Below are 22,133 nucleotides of genomic sequence, written 5' to 3'. Positions count from 1 at the left end.
TGACAAGTCTTCGGGTTCAAATCATTCCTTAATCACGTGACAGACCCATGCGCTATTTCTGACATTTCTGTCACTGTGTTTTTGTTACTGTTTCTTGAGGATCTGTGGTGTTATTATTTTATAAATAAATAAAACCTTTTTAGAAATAAAATATTGATTAATTTGTCTTTTTGACTGTCTATCAGTAAATAAACACTAGGCTATATAATAATATAATAATCCAAGTGTTTAAAGCCTAGTTAAATTTTTAATCCATTTTTAATAATATATGTATAAGATGCTTGCTCAAAAAGGACATAATGACATAAATTAAAAGCAAACAACATTTTGAATCCTAAACAAGTAACACTACAGTTCTATAGTCTACTCTGAAGGGTGAACTCAAAAGACATAAATCATACAACACGGTCATTTTTGAAGATTAGAATCCACTGTAAAAAAAAAAAAAAAAAAAAAAACAATCAGTGATGTCGCCGTCATAGAGACGACTCGTTCTTCCCTAGTCACATTAAAGATTCATCATTCAAGAACGACACATCACAAGACACCAAACAAAGAGCTGGTAGGTAACCTTTATGTATGGTTTAAAATGTTTGTATGGTTTTCTCAGATAAATGTTTTTACCCCGTCAGGCTCTGCTTGCGTTGGTCAAGGTTGATTTCAATCGAATGTTCAGTCAACGTTTAATAAAACACAATAAAAGTAAAATACGCTGGGGGCTATCAAACAATAAACAGTCATGTTGATTTGCATATTTTGTATCAGTTTATTTTGTGACAGTGACCACATATAGCAAGATTGCACCAAATGACAATATGCACAGAATGTTCCATAATAATAATTGTCTGGTGACACATTACTTGTTAATGCATGAGAGTAAGTCAGTTAGAGAGTCAGTTAAATTGTCAGGCCTAACTTAGCCATTTACACATGAAATGTTGTGGATGCATTCTGTGCATTTCATTTACAATTTGAATTTTTTTTTTTTTTTTGAGATTGAGAAAAACAGACACACATAAGTGTTTCTTTTGAAGGCAGGGAAGAGAGCAGTGGCAAGCCATGAAAAGAAGTAAAGATATAGGGAGTTGACAAAATGGGATGACAAAAACTAAATTAATCAAAAATGTGCTTTATTACTGCATTTGTTTACAAGTAACTTATTCAAGTTAATAATAATAATAAAATCAATAGGATATACTTAATACACGCTAGAACTTTATTTTTTTTTTGGCCACTGGCGGCCACCCCATTAGGAGGCAGTGCCCCAGCATGGCCCCCCCCCCCCCCACTGAAAATGCTCTAGACACGCCCCTGCTTATTAAATGTAAACAGAATTAGATTGCATCTTTTTAAGCAGAATCGATAATTAAAATCTGTCAATTATTTAATAATTTAAACAATAAACAATGTTTTGAATGATCCACAAATAACATAGAACTTTAGAGCAGCGGACTTTATTCAGACCAGTATAAGTGAAAGTGACATGAAATTCAGCCAAGTATGGTCACCCATACTCAGAAATTTGTGCTCTGCATTTACCCCATCCAAAGTGCACACACACAGAGCAGTGAACACACACACACACTGTGAACACACACCCGTAGCAGTGAGCATCATTTATGCTGCGGTGCCCAGGGAGCAGTTGGGGGATCAATACCTTCCTCAAGGGCACCTAAGTCGTGGTATTGTCAGCCGAGATTCGAACCCACAACTCTAGGGCTAGGAGTCAAACTCTCTAACCACTAGGCCACGGCTTCCCCAAATTACTTGTTTTCCTACCAATAATGGAAGGAAAACAAATGATAATGAGCAACTAGAAGAACTAAGGAGTGGAGCACATAATTGGCAAAAGTGGCATCATATGAAAAAAATCTATTTCAACATCAATGACAGGGTGGAAAGGTATGTGGCGAAATGGGGAAAATATGTACAATATATTGCAACCAGATAAGAGCTTGGTGCTTGTTGAAAATGACCTTTTTGCTTAATCATATTATTTAATTTTGTTCATTCAAAATGTATCATCACTATGGGATACATGTAAAGATGTCAATTTTAAGTTAAATAAAATTTTTGAATACAATGTATCAGTGATGTTCTAAAACTCAATCAAATACTAATTAAAAAAATAATAATATTTAAACAATAATTTGTACAATAATTTAAAATAATGCTAATTTACAAATTAAATTAAAATAATATAATAATGTTGTTTATTGCTGTCACGTAACAAATCCGCTTCAAAGACAACATTAAAATAATTGCTAATTACAACATTAAATACCAATGTAAAACCTGTACAAACACTAGAAATCGTGTATATGAATAATTGGGAATCATGCAAAAGATACAAATAAATTAAAAATACTGCACATTTAATTTATCTATTATAATATTTATGTAGTTTCGTTCACTTGGTTGTTTCCTTATACAGGTCCAGAAATTTGTCAAGTTTTCGTCAGGTGTCTTTTTTAATTATATGATTTTATTACATTGCTGTATTGCCTCCAGCCAATCGCTGCATTGCTGATTGTGGTTTCGAGTATCGATAAATCTGCCCTTTTTGAGGAACATGAGAATAAGCAGTGGTCTTACCCAGGGAACAGGTTAAATATTGACTTTGTGCTTCTCAAATCCCATATGCTGTTTTTCTTTTTTTTTTTTTTTTTTTTTTTTTTTATGGACATGAATGTTTTGAAAACTTGTAAAGAATCTTTATGCAGCTCTTGCCATATAATGACAGTTCATGTGAACAAGCTTACAAATACCACTATAGAAGTGCCATAATTCTCTCACATTCTAATCACATGTAGATTTTACTACTCTTTGATTTGCCTTAACCTGTGATAAATTCAATTGAATGTGTATGATTCGGAAAGGCACACACCCCTTAATAAAAGTTCTAACAGCTAAAAATGCATATTTGAGCAAAAACCCAGTCCTGAGGTCAAAATAACTGCATATAGAGCTCAGGAATGAATTATGCAATGTACTTATTCCACTTTTTCCTTTTTCATTTTTAAATGTGCTTAGTTGTCACATCAATTTTTTTTATTTTTTTTGCATTGTAATTATGGTGTATGTAATGTAGATTGATGTGGGAAAAAAGTTGTTTAAAGCAGTTTAATATAAGGCAGCAACATAACAAAATGTGAGAAAATGAAGGGGTGTAAATACTTTCACATGACACTTTAACAGCATCTGGGTTTAAAAAAAAATGGTGAGTAGGAAATACCAGAATGTTTATATTTTCATATATTTATTAAATATTTTATATTTATTACTTTATGGTGCAAATACTACACAAATATAGAGGGAGTGGTGTTTAGTTATTACAGGTCAAATTCTACCCAGAGTCCCTTAGCAGAGGATGACCTATGTGTGTGTATGAAAGTGAAAATGTGAAAGTTATTTTTTGAAGGGCTTATACACTCAGAGTGGGTCATGTGTACTTGTATGTGAGCAATACACGAGGGACATTGACTTCTGGTAAAAAGATGTTCAAGCTGGAAGGGGAAACACACGCACATATAAAAGCATTCTTATATTGTCAAGATGCTCGGGAGCTAGAAATAGCCATCTGTAGCAGAGGCCTGCTTTGGGACAGCTGCCGTTTCAGATTTGGTAGCACATAGTTTTTTTTCCTGTTCCAATGTCAGACTTCACAGGAGCCAGGGGACACTGAGACAAGCATGGCGGAAGAGGGTGTCTACAAAGCAGAGGCTGTTTATGTCCAAGATCCTGAAGAGGGCCAGCTTGAAGAAATGCTCCAAAACACCACTCAAAAAGAGGTGAGTGTTTTAGTACATTCTGTTCCAGGGCAAACACAACCTCCTGATGAAACTGTTTTACTCCCTGCTGTACCTTCGTAAAAATTGCATATTATAAATATGTAATTACAAAATGACTGACCAGGAAATAAGTTATTGAAGGAAGGACAGTAATTTAGAGATGAATTACTGTTTGTAGAGGACATCTTAATTATTTGAGTTGCTTTGGGATGATTTCTTAATATCTTTTAATGGGATACTATTCAATCATGATATTAAATATGCTGGTCACACACGGCTGTTTCCTGTGCTGATCAGAGGTACTTGCAATCCCCTGTTAATTAAAAACACACATTAGTGCACCTACACAGTAGATCAAGTTCTGTGAGAGCAACTGATGGATACGAATGTTTATTGAGTCTAATTAATCCGTGCCACTAATGTCTAACAGAAGCTTAAAAATAATGACTGTTTTTCTAAACAGGTTTTAAAGACTCCTTCGGCCAACGGCATGAAAAATTGGGTTGCAATTTTTAAACTTGATATTTAAGAATAGATTTCCACTTTGCATTGGTCAACAGGTGCCTACATAACAGTGTATTGCAACAAACGTTACAATTATTGGTTGCATGGCTAAGTGTCACTTTAAGCTGGGAAATGCTTCTGATGCAGGTTCAATAATAAACCCCATGTGGTCTCTGTGTTTTGTACAATTTGTAGTAAACAATAATCATACATCATTGCAATCATTGCTCAAATGAAGTCTGTTTATGGTTCTTTAATTTTTTCTTTCTTTCTCAGATTCTGTCAACTGACAATTTAACCCTTAAATCACTCACCACGCTAGCTGGTCCTCACACAGAATCTGGTAGCATAACCCCCGAGCCTAGCCTAGCCACCATGGAAACCAGTGATAACAAACACCCAGGCATTTCTCGGCTAGGCTTTCACAACACTTCACAGGCTGCTGAGGTCAGCTCAGGTCTGTTTTTAAATAGCTCATCTCAGAGAGAGGAGGCCCTTAGCCCTGCCAGCTCCATGGATTTTTTGACTTCCCCTGCTTCTTCTAAGGAGTCTATTCTCTCTGAGGGCTGGGACAAGGAGAGGAGCTGGTCAGCACTCCACATGTTCTCACGGGATGGTTCTCCTGGCCCCTTTAGTGGCACGGTTTCCCCATGTTCTTCCATAAGATCAGGGACCTTCACACCCTCTGTGGTGAGAATCAAACGACACTCCTTGGCTCCAGGCTCTAGTCTGCTGCAGATGTCATCCGCTTGTGAAACACCCTGCTGTGACAGTCGGGTAAGCTCACCCTTTCCTCTTACGCCCCGTGCCCGGCACAGACTGCCTCCAACCCAGCTCTCCCTGTTAACGGCCATCCTCAGGAAAGGTCGGCTGCCTGTCCTGTCCTCTGCTTTTCAAAGACCTTACACACCCTGCTGGCCCATCAGTCCAATTAATGTGTCCTCCTGTTCAGCATGCTCAGCTGCCTCTTCTGTTGCACCCATGACCGTCTCTAAAGCAAAGTCTTGTACCTCTATAGATAGACCCCATACTGAGCATTGCCAGGTTTCAAAGACACAACTACGGAAACCAGACCATAGTTCTCTTTCAGTATCATCAGTTGTCAAGACACCTTATGAAACCCCACTAATGAAACCACCAGAAAGACTAGACTCATGTCAACATTTCACTAGTACAAGTGGCATCGTCTCGCCTACAAAAAACATCCCTTCACCAAGCTTACCTGGACTCCAGCCAACCAATTCTCACTTGTTGAAATCAAGTCACAAAGGAAATCGTTTGCCGACAGTTCCTAGCTCTCTTTTGTGCAGCTCCCTATCCCGGATGAACTCCTCATCTCCTAAACCCACCTCTCTGTCTTGCTTCAGCCCTGAAAACCAGAAAAATCCATCAGTGTCAGTGGATCGCCCTGCATCTATAGAACCAAACAAACCTTTAGCATCCTTAATGCAGAACGAAGAAACAAAATCCCCTGATAGGTCAGAAAAATATGCACTAGCACTTAAACAGGGTCCGAAATCATCTGAGCTCTCCAGTGCACCATTTCTGAAAGATACAGCAAGTTCATCTGACAATTTAGACTCCTCGGTATCAAAACCCGCACAAAATTCATGTAAATCTTCCTCCTTTCCTACTCTGAAACACACAATTGAATTGCATAATAATTCCATATCTCCTGTTTTGAGTCACAAGGAGAGTAAACAAAATATTCTTTTCCAAAATTGTGGCAAAAGAGATGTCGAAAGAGTGCACCTATCATCTCCCACTCCCAGACAAGTGGGTCTCACCGGCCTGTCCTACACACCACCAGCCTCTCCTGCTTATACCCCAGTCCACCTGAGCTCCCGCTCTTCCACCCCAGACCGCTACACCCTCTCGCCCTCCCCAGCCATCCCAAGCCGTCAACTCTCCCCCTCACCCTCATACTCCTTCTGTTCATCACCCTCTCCGTCCCTATGGGGCAGCACACCAGACTGCACAGATGGGGACTGTAAAAATAGAAAGGTACAGTGCATGCCCTTTCGCCGTTACCTGCATGCAGCTTGCATGCTCTACTGCTGAGCATTGACATTCATTCAATGAGTGACATGCATTCTCAATAGCAGCCTCCCACATTGCTGGGAAACATGATATGCATCAAACCTGTGCAAGAACAGTACATCTTTGGAAAAGGGCATGTTTTGCATTTTGCATGTTTTGTGTTTGCTTGTGATCTTGGGTTATGCAATATTTGCATGATTTAGTGCAGAAGATATATTTGCACATCTCTCTGTTGGCAGAACAGCAGAAATTTCCACATAACATACAGACTGAGATAATGGTGAACTGATGGTGTGTCAGTTAATGGCAGTCACAGGCATGCACTGAAAAAGTGAAACAAATCCATGTCATTTATCATGGTTTTTAAACAGAAATTACTGTGGAATTTATTAATATTGGTTGTAACAAATTACAGTTTTATTTTAAGGTGTTTTTATGTTTTTATATCCATACATTCATTTTTTTTCCAGTAAAAAAAATTGGCCATTTAAAATAAAATTGATTAATCATGGCGCCCATCCTTAGGGCATAGCACAGCTGTGTTGTTTTAATTCTGCTTTTGACTTTCTTCGATTTCTAAATCATTCTTTCCTACTATAGACATACAAGATCAAATCCACCTACAAGGCACTCGCTGCTATTCCCACAAATACTCTGCTCTTGGAACAGCAGGTGAGCTGATTTATCTAACTGCTCTAAATGACAGCTATTCACTGTCGTCTATCATTCACTGTCAGTATAAGCCATTATACTGCTGCTGTTTTTCTGGATTCCATGCAATTATATATTCCTTAAAGGGGGTCATTGGATGCTAATGGAAGAGGGTGAAACTAAATCATTGGTTTTATTTTTTTATTTATTTTTTTCTGTTGATGGACAGCCAAATTAAATTGTTCATAAGTGGTCAAAAGGAATCTTAACAGAGTGAGCAGAATGACTCATCCACATTGCACACCTCATTAAACATTATAGTAGAGGATAAAATGTGCTGGACAGGGTCATATGTATAGTGAGATAATCAGAAAAATGAAGAGAACATGCTCATCTTTGGGATTTAGCAGCTTTAACAACCCCTTTCTACATACCCATCGTTAAGGTCAGGACTGTCATTAGAAGAATCATTTGTAGTCTACAACTCTTAAATTTCTCCTTTCTGAAGGCTATAGATGAAGAGGTCAACAAGAAAGAGGCTTCATTTAACCCTGCGGACAAGTATTCTTGGGAGGACCCACATGCAGAGGTAGAATGAGCCCAATGATTGGGTGATATGACAGAATACAGTGCAGTGACTCCTAGAATCTGTAGAGAATATGCTATATTATATGTTATATTTTGGTTTTCGTTTTAACTCCAATTTAAAAAAAAAAAAATGAAGTAGCTATGCTACCGCTGCTCTACCATGGAGGGCCATGCATGTTTAATTTAACAGATTTAGTAATGAAATTAAATGAAGTACCATTGTGAAGTATTTCATGTCCTGGATTATCCCAAACTAGGCATTACTGTGAACTGTTCTTCTCTCTTTGCAGATGTGCTCTCCTGCGCAGCTGCGTCAGCAGACCGCAGAACTGTACGCAACCATTGATGAAGTCCTTGAGGACTCAATCCAACAATCTCAAGTGAACAAAGCCAATGTGAAGTCTTTGACAGCGGTGGCATCAAGGGTATGTAATTAAAAATGAACACTGGGAATTTTCTCATCTTCATTTTGATTAGTCACAATGGCATCACATTCAGCCAGAACATAAATGAAAGTGCTTTCTAGGAATAAAAACAAATTCTTTATTGTGTATACAGTATAACAGCCTCCACCCAGACTAAAGCATCACAATGACTGAGTTATAAAATGTATTTTCTCACCCAGGAGAAGACATAAAAGATAAATAAATAAATCAATGGAATAGAATGTCAAACATTCTTTGTGCTGCAATTGCTGATGATTTTCAATGAAGACCTATGTTAGCAAAATGAAGATTTTAGTCCTCCACTCTAATCAATCTTCAGCCAGGTCTTTAGCCTTTTAGCCCCTGCTGTTCAAACCCAGCTTGCCATTTTGATTAAGTGCACTGTGCTTGCTTTGAAACATGTGCCACTTTTCAACTGCTGAGAGCTTTCTTAACTCATTCTTTTTCTTTTATTCTCAACTACTGAAGCCACAGACGTCATCACCATCTCCAAAACTATTGGGACGGGAAACGAGATATGTAAGTTTTTCCATTAGTTTTTAATCTCTGTACATAATTTATGCACGGACTTCATACGAAGGCGGCAAATCTGAGAAATCATTCATTATAAAAACTCTCTGAGTATTAGTTCTGGAAATATTCTTATTTTGCCGTAAATGCAAAAAAATATTCAGAAAATAAAGATTGCTAACACTTTGAAAACATTGCCCATTTTCAGAGCCACTTCTATTAGTCAAACTATTTTTGTATGCCAGTGAATCTAAATATGCAAACCAGTCTAGAGCCCAGATTTAATATTTTTTACTCCTAGATTTTAGACAAAAGTATAGAAACTGATCAAATGCACAGTCTGATTTTCCCCTGTTGTTCACAAAAAACATTTTGGGGTTTCAACCCACCAGTTTAAAAATTTCACTATAAGGCTCAAACATTTCTGTAGCCTGGAGAGTATTCATTCAGATGCAATTCCATTATCCAGCCTACAGCAAATGACACCACACTAGAATTATAGAAGTGAACAAATTACAATTCAACTATAAACTTCCAGCCATGTTTAATTCTTCCTTTGTTTTGCAGTAAAGCTAGAAATAAGGTGGCTTGTTTGAGGTTGCAGGTTTCCTAACATTTCTTGTGGTATTCACTTTATAATAATGGCATTTTAGACCCATGTTTACATTCTGAGACAAGAATTTAATTTCGCCTGGACAGTTGTAGCAGATTTTCTTGACAGGCTTTGAAGAGTTAGTTTGTTCCTGTACCACAGGTTTTGGCAACAGGATAATTTCAAGGGAATATTACAAACTCTGAAAAGATTACACACATAGAGGGATCCATAGCTGAATAATATGATATAAAATCTATAATATGAATCACTTCGAAAAAAAATAAAATTAAGCGGACATTGTGGAAAGCACTCGTGTAAAAAATATATCCTGGTAGCATGTGAAATGTCATATATTCACCATTTTCTTAAATCCCCCCCTCTAGGCAAGCTCTTCTCAACCCTCTGTAACTACAGAAAAAGCACTGGTAAGCAGTTGATCTTGTAAATGAATTTGAGCTTCATATTTCTTTTCATTGAAAATAAGCCTCAGTTTTTGCTACATTGCACTCTAAAAATTGCAAATTGAAAAACAACTTATTTTGGCAACCGAGGGCTGGGTTGTTTTGTTTTGGTTGTTTTACACACACAGAATGACTATCAGAAGGTAAATATTTATTAAAATACAAGAAAGAAATAGTCAAAAGTAAAATACATGTAAGAACAAATGCAGAAAAGTATGGCATTAACCGCTACAGAGTTTATAAATACTAATAATAATAATAAAAAAAAACATTTGTTGAATATAATTTTTAAAATCAAATTAGACTTTTTTATTATTATTTTATATATTGTATACAAATATTATACAAAAACACTTATACAATAACTGTACAATGAATTAGTTCAGTTCTTTGCTAACTATTCTGGCATGACAGTAAATAAACCACAAAATAAACAACGATATTATAACATTTATCAGAAACATACAGTATGTGTGAAAGAATGTGAGCATGTGTATGAACGACAGAGTGTAAACTCTGTTTCTACTAAACAACACAGAACATACATTTAACATTTTGTTTTTACGGATTATACACTTACAGTTTGTTTAATAGTCCATGAATACAGATCATGCATCACTGTCAATTTTCATGATCTGTTTAGGGTAATTTATGTAGTCATGAAGAAGCCCCATCAGTACAGCATGTGACATCTTTTACATCATCCAGGGCAGCGTCCTCCTTTAAAACCACCGCTGCATCATTTAAGATTAAAGGACATTCTCTTCTCTGACCAGCATTCATCCCAGTCACCACCTGTTCTTCATCAGTGGATGTAAATAGAGAAAAACCTTTGAAAAAACAAACAAACATTTAATTAAAAAACTATCCATTTTCAGATAGAGGTGCATCCATATCCGTAAGGATAGGTAAATAAATGGTTTTATAATTTCAACACTTTGTGTAGTTGTTTAATGTCTCTGTCTACCACAGCTCTCTAGAATGCTATAATGGCAGCACTATTGTGAGGGCTTGTAACATGGTTTAAATAAATATATTGCTTTAGAAAGCTACTTCTTTACTGAAACTGTAAAGCAGACAAGATATTTACATACCTCACAAATTTGGATGTACATGGAGGGCTGCACTTTAAAGGAATAGTACACTAATAAATAAAAATGCTCATAATTTATTCTTCCCCATATTGTTCCAAACTCTGCAAATTTTTGGACCACACAAATAAATATATTTACTATTCTGTTAAGTCTGGGTGACCAGTATTTGTTCACTATTATATAATTTAAGATTTATTCATATTTAAATATCTATTATGATTGTTTCTACAATAACTGTATTTTTAAGCTTAAAAAATGGATTAACAAAAAATTATGAGCGAAAATAAAAAAATATCTTAATTTGTGTTCTGAAGATTTTATAGATTTGGAATGACATGAAGACAAATACATTTTTATTTGTGTGTGTGTGTGTGTGTGTGTGTGAATTATTTCTTTAAAAAAGGAAGATCAAGAATGATGACTCTCCAAATCATACATCTCCAAAGTTGGTTTGAGTTCTGCAATGAAAAACACATGTAATAATAATATATGAACACATAATCATACTGTTGTTGCATCAAAATTTGAAGTAAACACGCAGGAGACAATGGACACATTTATTTTCTAAAAATAACTCACATCAATCACAAAATAATGATGCTGCCCTATGTCTCTGGCTTTCAACATCTACAAAAGCAAACATTATTTTACTCTTAGCAAACAAAAAAAAAAAACAAAAAAAAAAAAAATGATAACGATGTTGTAATTATGAACTTTACTTGCCTTAACCGTCTTTCCCTTTCTTTTGAAGAAGCTGACAAATTGTCCTTTCTCTTTGGAGTGTTTCAATCTCTTGGTGCTTAAAGAAGATTGTGTATTCAAACACGAGTTTTGAGCAGTGTAGAGTAGAGCTTGTTGTTTGATGTTTCTCCAAACACAAATTCGGACATGGTTTTATGTTTACACAGCACAATACACAATGCAATGCGTAAAAACAGTAGAAGTCATTATAACCAGTAATTATGGCCCCACTAGATGCAACAAATGCCTCGTTTTTAATGGGTTTATTGCTTTTAGTATCGTTGCACCAGGACACACGGCCTCACAGTATGGTAAAGGGCATAACATTTCCGTCACATGCTTGAGACATTCGGCCAATAACAATGCACTGGATAGCTGGCCAATCAGCATACACCTCACTTTTCAGAATGATGAGCTTTGTAAAAATCGATGGGTTCCAGAAAGGCAGGGCATAGAGGAGAAACGATAATGTGCAGTATGTGGAAACATTTTTTTTTTAAATCCTAAACCATATAAACCCACCAAATACACAACATTTATGTTCTTTTTAGCAATGTCATATGACCCATTTAACTCCTGGTATGGTCACAATGAAGAGACAAAACTCAGCAAGTGTGAAATATTACATGCAAAACATTACTTTAAGAATTATCATTTTATCAGCCTCAAAATAATTAAGCTCAACTTTATTACACAGCACTGTTACATATAGGAAACTAACTTTACATTCAGTATAACCACAATAAATATGTAAATAGGGCAATGATCCTCTATTAACACCTCAAAAAATGTAAATATTGTAAAATCTTATGTTAATATGACATGACACGCACTGACATTATATTAAAAGTACCTCTTCCCTTCAGTAAAAGAGACTATTTCTGAGGTGAAAACCACATCTGCCTATTTTTCAATATAAGCTCTTTTCAGACTAATTACACCTTCCACGAAATCTCAAAATACTACCAGACTCCAACAATGAATACTAGATTTTTTATCTTTACTTACCATGAACTGTTTTTCGCTCCCATCTGAAGACGCTCAGAAAATGGCTGCTTCTAGCACTAGTGTCGGCCAATGTTAATGTGACATGCGTGCTCTCTTTCACGTCCTCGTTCCCAACACAGCACAGCTGGGTTATAGGTCAAGACCAGTTTTCAACAACCCAATGTCCTTAGCCAGCAGTCTCAAACCAGCATTTGGGTTAAAAAAAAAAAAAAAAAACAGCATTTTTTAGAGAGACCACTATTAAGTAGATATGAAGTGATGATTTTAAAAGAATTGGGGAAGACCGTTGTTGGCTCTATTCCTAAAGAGCTGCCTGAGTAGGTAACATTTGAAAACATCAGAGTTGCCAGGTTTTCACAACAAAACCCACCCAGTTGCTACTCAAAACTAGCACAATAACATTTCGAGGGGGATTTCCCAGTAGAAATTGCATTATGATGGGGTTCACCTGGTAATATTCCCATTTTAGGGGCCAAATATCACGTTATTGGGGTTGCCAGGGTATGCCAGTTGCCATGAGTAAACTGCGGAATCTGCAACACTGGAAAGCATCATGAAATTCAGAAATAAAGACTGCTCTAGACAGAATATATCCAGCACAATTACGCTGTGCTCTATGATACCTGCATGTATTCTTCATGGAAAAAGTGAAATAAATAAATCAAGATGCAGTATGAACCAGGACATATTTGTTATAAATCAATATAATTAATTCAGTACTCAAAAATATATATAAAATAGTTACATCTAACTACAGTTTTTTTCCCCTCAATTGTTTTTGTACGCATTTGCTTAAACTTATCACATTGCCTCAAAACACTATAAAAAAAAATAATGAATGAGTGACTTATAATAATAATTCCTTACATTTATAAAGTGCTTTTCTAAGCACTCAAAGCGCTTTACAAGGGACTATCTCCTCATCCACCACCAGTGTGCAGCATCCACCTGGATGCTGCAACAGCAGCCATATTGCACCAGAACGCCCAGCACACATCAGCTTACTGGTGGAGAGGAGACCGAGTGATGAAGCCAATCAGCAGATATGGGGATTGTTAGGAGGCCATGACAGTCAAAGGCCAATGCCAAGATCACATCTCTACTCTTTTCAAAAGACATCCTGGCATTTTTAATGACCACAAGAGTCAGAACCTCGGTTTAACATTTCATCTGAAGGACGGTGCTTGTTGACAGTATAGTGTCCCCATCACTACACTGGGGTGCTAGGACCCACACAGACCACAGGGTGAGCACCCCCTGCTGGCCTCTCTAACACCTCTTCCAGCAGCAATGTAGTTTTCCCAGGAGGTCTCTCATCCAGGTACTGACCAGGCTCAGCCCTGCTTAGCTTCAGCGAGCAACTGGTCTTGGGCTGCAGGGCGATGAATGATGCATTTATATAGTGACTTCTGTTTTAAACTGACCAAATTATATTTTCTGTCCCCTAAATAAAACTGAATGACGAGCTCGGTTCAACAGCTAAAACACTGATGTGCTCAACACAAAACACTACTATAAATCTGTACGTCTAACTTTTGCATTATATATTCATTTTCAGAAAGAAATATATTTATATAAATATATATCTCAAACTATGATTACAAGTCTTTTCAGTTGTCAATACTGAAGCCACTTTTTCTATACAGTGTCTCTATACAGTCTGCATTACAAATATAAATCTTTGCCACAGTTAATTTGATTCCAAATCTTGCTCAAACTACCAAAACACTCCATATATAAGTCTGTTCAAACATAACACCAGCAAACATTCCTGTCTCAGAAATCATTATCATTCTTTTTTTTTTTTAAAGCAGTGTGCTAACATTAAAAATGTGCAGCAAATATAGAGTACAGGGTTTTACAAGTGACTTAAAGACAAAGGGGTTCATGGATTTTGTGTAAAACTAATAAAAAATAGAGTTTTAGTCTTGACTGATGAATGATAAAAAAACTAAATAAATACAACTTCAAAAAGTGTTGGGAAATTATGACAAAAATGCAATCTGTAATTTGTTGATTCTGCCTAATCTTTAATCAGCTGACAAAACTGCAAGAAAAGATTTCCAATGCTTTCTCTAACCAACCTAACCTAAAAGTGAATATAGATAGATTTTTCTATTCTTTTTAACTGCAACAACATAAACACACGTTACTGCAATTGCACACTTTTGTGTCCTTAACTTAACTTTAAAAGACTTACAAGTAGCATCAAAAAACAACAGCCAAGCAGTCCCCCTAAAGTAGATTATTTTTATATAACAAGCAAAATATGTTTACTGTGTAAATCAGACGGACTTACTGAAAATGCAAATTCATTCCCTGCCAGCAGGAGGTGCATTAAAGCGGGAGAAACAGGTTTCCCCATTAGCAGCTGTACACAAAGCAGAGCTGAGCTCACAAACCCTGCTTTATCAGGCATATAACATGCAAGATTAAATGAAAATGTATTTTCCAAAGACAGTCTTCTTTCAGAAATACAGTGATATAAAAACACCCCCGTCTCATTTTGATTTTAAAACATGCAGTACGTGCTCATGTTTATTAAACAAAGCCTTTTGGAAAATCAGTCAGTTCTGATATTGTGGCGAGAGCCACAAATACATGTACGGGAAACACATCCCACAGCACAACCACCTGAGCCAAACTTCAATCTACTCATCACCTTTACTTTAACTGCATTTGTAGTCAGCTTCATAGCCAGACTGATAAACACAGACCAAAAGTTAACTTCAGGCCAGGCGCGTGTGTCTGATGAAACCATCTATAGAATATCTAAGTTGAAAAGAAGCATTCCACAATAAGCAGACAAACTAGTAATAGGTGAGGTAAAGATGAGATAAACACACAAAGAAGATGAAGACAAATTCAAATAGTAGTGATGTAACGAATGATACCATGGCTCTGATACTCCGATGCAGTTTTCAAAGTACTATTGTATCATACACTCTGACAATACCACATGCTTGATGATGTTTGAAGCTTTGAACATCATGCAGTGTTGGAAGGTCAGGAGGACAGCTGGTTTGAAAAACACTTCTGTTTGACTTTACATTGACTTGGTTGCGTGTGTGTACACTTATTCAGTACTCAGTAGAATAGTTAAGAATAATTTTTATACCAGACAGAAAGTGAATACCTCACAGCTCTATTGCATTTTATTATGTTCTATAGCTGGTGTCTCAGAGACCCCAAACAGTTCCCCCAAAATATTTTTGCTACTTCTCACGTCAATTTATTAAAAAAATCACACACTTGTATTTTATATTATTGATCAATATTTAATCCATTGACTGGACTATGCATGACATGAGTTGGCACAAATTAAAAACGAATGGCACAAATTTTCAAATCATCTTCTGTTCCATGATGTTTCATTAGATTGTCAGTTGCTATCTGTTTGTGAGTCTAATTTAGAGTTGTTGGTCCACTGATAAGCTCCATTTACATTTACATTACATTTACATGTATTCATTTAGCAGACACTTTTATCCAAAGCGACTAACAGATGAAGACAGTGGAAGCAATCAAAAACAACAAAAAGAGCAATGATATATAAGTGTTATAACAAGTCTCAGTTAGGTTAACACAGTACACGTAGCATGGGATTTTAACTAATATAATAAATAAAAAGAAAACAGATAGAATAAAAAAAAGAATAGAGCAAGCTTGTTAGAGGTCTTTACACATACACACACGCATATAATTGCATAATAAATGAAAAGAATAATAGAATACAAAAAGATTAGAAAGGTAGTTAGATTTTTTAAGGATATAATTAGAATATTGAGAAATAAAGTTAGAGGGTCAAATAAAGATGGAAGAGATGTGTTTTAAGCCGATTCTTGAAGATGGCTAAGGAATCAGCTGCTCGGAATATTTTGGGAAGGTCATTCCACCTGGAGGGAACATTTAATTTAAAAGTCCGTAAAAGAGACTTTGTACTTCTTTGGGATGTTAGTCATTTAGTCAAGCTTCAGTCAAGAGAAGTTTTCAGGCGAGAGCAGACTGTTCAGGCTGTGTGTGTTTTTCCCTGCCCACGGAAGAAAAATAAGAAAAATATTGAGAGTGCAGCAGGCAGAATCTCAAAGGGAGTTGATGGCCCTGAAGAATGGCAGCATCTGAGATTGCAGGGATCGCACATGATCTGACAGATGGGTTGGAGACGGATCTTCCTATCTTCACACGTGTTCCCTAGATCTAGAGATCGTTCTCAAGGCTTGGTTGCCCGCCCTGTGGTTTGTTCCCCCTCTGAGTGAGAGCTCGCTACAGCTTTCTCTGAGGAGATTGATGTTGTTTGTGTTACTGAGCGGATTGCAAAGTGCCGAGGCAATTCTACATTACATGATATCTGTTTTTGATGTGAATCTTTTGTAAGAGAAACAAGTCAATTTAGCTCAAAGGGAATCAGATTTTAAAGGGAATTTGAACAGAATCACAGTTTCACGGCTGATCACTGAGACGCCCTGCGATTCACTGAACGAGCTGTTTAACATCAAATCTGCACTCTATATTAATATCCAAAGTATAGTGAAAACACTATTAATTAGCACAGACACAAGAGCGGCAGTTTAAGACATTAATTTGTAAGCAGAAAACACAAGATACTTCTCTTTTCAATATGAATAAGGCCTTGTTAGATAAATCTAAGACATATGAGCTAATCTAACACATAAGCACACATACTCACACATTCACACTAGTTGCAGGAAGAGAGAAAGTTAGGAAATGAGTTTAAGCGAATGAAAATGTGGAATCCCAATTTTACAGCAATACGTGAAATTGCATAGACATGAACAGCCATCAATCACTTAATTAACCCTCGCATTGATATTAGATACACCAGTACAGATCAGACTCTGGAGGTACTAGCGTTGCCTTTGTAAGGGGGTTCCCTTTGTTGTCGTTGAAAAGGGGGTTTCCTGGGCTGGTTGAAGTTGAAAGGCACTTGGGTCAGACTTGGAGACACGGTGTTACAAAACTTAATTCAGGACACAAAACTCTCAAATGAAAAAGAAAAGAAACTAACGTAAAAGAATAGAAGTAAAGTTTGATGAGACTAGGTGGTGTTTCTTCTCATAGTGTAAAAGTAGCCGCAGGCGTACAGGCCGAGAGCCACTTGAACCGCACTCAAAGAATGCTAAAAGTCATGACTAAAAGCAACAGCTGTAAAGCAAATGCTAAAAGCAGAATTTGATGGTGTCCTGTGTTTTTAAACTGGGCTTTTGGCCACACCTCAAATGTTGTCTTGACCAATTAGATATTGTCTTTGCTCAGGGTATGACAAATCATATGTTATCTTATCAAGCACGTGGTCCGAATTTTCCCGCACTTGCAAGATATCATTTTGGACATGATTCCTATAACAAGAATATGATACATTTGACAAATAACTGATGGTCAGAAACATTTCAAGCAAGCAGAATCAAACACATACATACTAAACATGAATATGAATCCTTAATATCCAATAGTTATTAAAATACATACACAATAAGTGATTATAAACATGATAGTCAAAGGTGTGGGTTACATACAAATGAATATGGAGTTAAGTGATGGGCTGATATTCATTTATAAGTCCTTTTGAGTTCATTTTGGTCCATTTATATCTATAAAAGACAGTTCCTGTGCCATTCTCTGACATAAGGATATTCTGTGGAGACCAGAGGTTAAAAGGCCCCCTTACAAATTTCAGTGTGATTCTGCTCTGTGGGGGGAAGTCAATCTAAGGATGTTGTTTATTACTCTCATGGGTTTACATGTGATGGCTGGCATTGCATCTCAATTACTTGCCCCAAATTTGACAATCTCTTCTCTGAATTGAAATTGTCAATAATTGTTCTAATGGTGTTAATGTCGAAAGCTGTTCTGTGAAAGAGTTGGTTGGTTGGATGTCTTGCTTCTCACTTGTGGCACTATGAATGATTTACAACATCCTGTTGTCTTTCTGAGGAATTTGGCTCGTGTTTCAATGCTCCTGATCTACACTCTAATTTGTCTGGTTCAGGTCTGATATGCCACACTTTCTACACCAGACCGTGTTTAGTGGTCTGGTTGTTTCACTACATTTATTCTGAGGAATAAAAATGAAATATTTATCTGACTATGAGAAGTCAGATATACAAGATATACAGTGTAAAATTTCACGAGTGAGAACGTGCTTACCTCTCTTCCTCTGAGGAGGTTAGCTGTCCCTACCCTAAAGTATTCCAGCCCCTCGTGCTGGGGGTGTCACTTCTCACACTCCACAGAGTCTAGAATCAGAGTGGCGCTCCCAAGCCGAAGGTTTCTAGCGGAAGGTGGATCTGTGGCATGTCATTCTCACTGGATAGTTTTCATCGTAAATGTCCTGATGCCTAAGGCCTAGGACTTCTTGAGGGCCAGCTCGGATAAAAGAGTGGCATACACTGCATTACACAGTGCCTGTCTGTCCTGTCTGCGCCCAGGAGATCAATCTGCCAACCCTCCGGTGATCCAGATCACAGCGGTCTCCAGCGAGCACTTGTTTCAGTTACTGCCCAGACACATAGCAGTACTAAGAAGCTCGCTACTTCTATGGAGTTCTCTAGAGCAGCTAGTACGTTTATCCCCTACCGGTTCACCGCTTCAGGGCTCAGAGCTAGCTGCTCTAGGTGCACCAGAGGCCAGTCTTGCGAGACTGGTTCTCTTAGGAGGTCAAATGGCGGTGTGGGAGCTCCTGTCATGTACTTCATTGGTCCTGCCCCGAGCAGGATCTGGTCTAGTCTTCCTAATAGGACGACATGGGTCTGAGGACTGTCGTTTTTTATAGGAGACTTCAGCCTTGAGAGTGCTGACACTGTGGCTCAGGACCTCGGAGGGCAGGCCTCTCTGGGGAAGAGGGCTGTACACCACATTACATGGTAGCAATCTGTCCCCAGTGCCCTCAGGAGATTGATCTGCCAACCCTGCACTTCTTGCAGTTACTGGCCAGAAACTTAGCGGGGCTAAGAGGCTCACAACCTCCACAGAGGTATCCAGAGTAGATAGTTTTGCCGTCTCCTGCCAGCGCGCCACTTTAGGGCACCAAGCTAACTGCTCTGATTACACCAGAGATCAGTCTTGAGAGGCTGATTCCCTTAGTACACTATTTGGCAGCGTGATAACTACTGCCAAACGTGCCTCAATGGGTCCTGCACACTGTAGTGAGAGGCCACACAATCCAGTTTGGTTCTCCTCTGCCTCAATTCAACAGGTGGGCCCTGAGCAGGCTCTGGTAATGGAACAGAACTAGACACTCTCTGAGGATGGAGGCCATCGAGTTGGTCCCTCCTTGCATTGCAGGGTCCAGGTCCTACAGCCGGTACTTCACCATTCCTCGTCATAGGAAGTTCCTGAGGTTTGCTTTTGAGGGACTGTCCTTGCAGTCACCTCACACTTTCACGGCTCAAACACATCGATGATTGGTTGATATTAGCTCAATCAGAGCGGATGGTGGTTCGGCATCGAGGTGTCATTCTTGCTCACATGAGCTGGAGTTAAAACTTACTGCCCAGAAAAGTGTGCTTTCTCCAGTACAGAGAACCACTTATCTGGGTGTGGTATGGGATTTGACCATGAAGCAGGCACGTATGTCTCTTGTTTGGAACAAGTCAATCCTTACCACAGACACGAGAGTCAGGCAAGGTCACTCACTAACAAACAGTTCCAGACTGCTGGGTCTGATGGCAGCTGTGTCCAGTGTGAAAACTCTTGCCCTGCTGTATGTGAGACCCCTTCAGTGGTGGCTCAAGACCAAGGGCTTCTCTCCGAGGGGAAACCCGCTTCACATGCTAATGGTAATGCGGAGATCATATGTGCGTTCAACATGTGGAAGAGACCTTGGTTCTTGTCTCAGGGTCCGGTGGTGGGAGCTCCTTGTCACCGCATAATGCTAGTGGCAGATGCGTTCCTCATTGTTTGGGGTGCGGTCATGAGTGGCCACCCTGTCTGCGGTCTGTGGAGTGGCTCCATGTGTTGAAGAGGTCACCATGTGTTGGTGCACAATAACAACAGAGCTGTACCAAGGGGGTCTGTGCTCACACCGTTTCTACTAACTAGCATACCAGATCCTTGTGTGGTCACAGAAAAAACTCCTCTATTACGGACAGCAGTTCTCATGGCCGAGGCTTCATCTGTACGCCTTTCCCCTGATTGCTCTGCTCCCTGGAGTTCTGGAGAGAGTGCGCTGGGATGGGGTCCTTCTGCTGTTAGTAGCACTGAGTATGGTTCTCAGACCTGATTTCGAGTATGGTTCTCGAACCTGACCATTGGATGTTCCTGTCAGGAGAGATCTCCTCTCTGAGGTGGAGGGCACGCCCCCACACAGGGCTTATAAGTTTTAGGTGTGGCCTCTGAGGAGGCACAACTCATAGCTTCCAGTCACTCAACTGAGGTTGCTGAGACCATCCTCCAAACCAGAGCTCCCTCCACGAGGAAACTGTACACTTTGAAATAGAAACCTTTCACCTTCTGGTGTGGACACCACCAGCTCAACCCAGTTAACTGCCCGGTTGGCACAGCTCGGGAGTTCCCTTCTCTCCACAGGCTTGACCCACTTCACCCTGAAGGTCTACGTGGTGGCCAATGCAGCCTACTGTGCCCCTCTCGGTGGCCAGTCAGTGGGCAGACACCCTCTGGCTACAGGTTTCCTCTACCTCCGGCCAGAAGAAGATTATGCCAAGTGGTAGATCAGGATGCTATCCTAAAGTCCTCTGATCTCCCCTCTCTTGGGGATCAAGACTCACTCCTTCTGAAGTTTGGCCATTGAGCCGGATGTCCCCGATTACTTGTCAGGCTCATGGCTTCTCTCGCTTTAGCTGTGCTCTTCCACCCTAGGCAGAGATTTGAAAGTCTGCCGGTGTGGGCATTCTCATTCCCAGAGTGTCCTCCGATGCAGCTCGAGTTCCTGAAGAGGAATGTCTCAGGTTACGCATGTAACCATGGTTCCTTGAGTAAACAAGAAGCTGCGTCTCTGGGCCATACTTCCCATGTCCCTGCCGGCGCTTGCATCATTCCTAGAGGCTAAATGCCGGCTTCGCTGCACATGCTTTTATGCTTCCTAGTCTCTGACATCATCCACATATGACGTCTCGCCCATCCATTAGACTTATTCCTCCAATGCAGCGTCTCGTTCCCTCGAGGAATCATGGTTACACGCGTAACCTAAAACATTTTTTAGCACAATTTTTTGAAAAACTCGGTTTCCCATCACTAGCAAATAGTCTACAATAAATCCAAGACAGAACAGGCAGGCAGGGATGTAGCAGACCAGACTGCAAGCAGTTGACTGAAAACAACTTAAATAGGTTGGATAACGAAGATAATTAGCAAGACATACCTGAACCAAATGACAATCAGGTATAGACAGAAAAATGGGTCAAACAGAGCACAAGGGGTATGAAAACACAACAATAAGTCCTAGGTTGTGACAGTTGTGACTTATAACTTTGTGCCTACATTGTTACTAATTAGTGAGTTTGTAAAGGATTTATGATAATATTGTGTAAAGATTCAGGGAATCTGGAGAAATATCAGTCGGTACAGGGAAAGGCAGGAAACCTCTGCTGTAACCTGCGAACCCTCAGATAATTACATGAGGACCATCATGCTACTGTGTTAAATATAGCCATATATGCTCAGGAGTACTTTGGAAAATCATTGTCACTTACCAGTCTGCCACTGCATCAAGAAATTCAACTTGAATC

At 38.7% G+C, this 22,133-nt stretch overlaps 1 protein-coding gene across 2 annotated transcripts in view; it reads left to right on the top strand.

Annotated features, from left to right (window-relative positions):
* mlip (muscular LMNA-interacting protein) overlaps window positions 1-22,133 on the top strand; it is a 56,461-nt gene that overhangs the window by 9,405 nt on the left and 24,923 nt on the right. For both annotated transcript variants that reach the window (XM_052573127.1, XM_052573128.1), the window contains 7 exons: window positions 3,660-3,791; window positions 4,572-6,299; window positions 6,936-7,007; window positions 7,495-7,575; window positions 7,865-7,999; window positions 8,489-8,539; window positions 9,509-9,550. In XM_052573127.1, the coding sequence (XP_052429087.1) occupies window positions 3,660-3,791; window positions 4,572-6,299; window positions 6,936-7,007; window positions 7,495-7,575; window positions 7,865-7,999; window positions 8,489-8,539; window positions 9,509-9,550 (2,241 nt within the window). The remainder of the gene's footprint in view (window positions 1-3,659; window positions 3,792-4,571; window positions 6,300-6,935; window positions 7,008-7,494; window positions 7,576-7,864; window positions 8,000-8,488; window positions 8,540-9,508; window positions 9,551-22,133) is intronic.

Source organism: Carassius gibelio, chromosome B13, assembly GCF_023724105.1.
Source record: "Carassius gibelio isolate Cgi1373 ecotype wild population from Czech Republic chromosome B13, carGib1.2-hapl.c, whole genome shotgun sequence".
Classification (NCBI taxonomy): Eukaryota; Metazoa; Chordata; class Actinopteri; order Cypriniformes; family Cyprinidae; genus Carassius; species Carassius gibelio.
The sequence above is the reverse complement of the archived record's forward strand: the minus strand, read 5'-3'. Positions and strand labels throughout refer to the sequence as shown.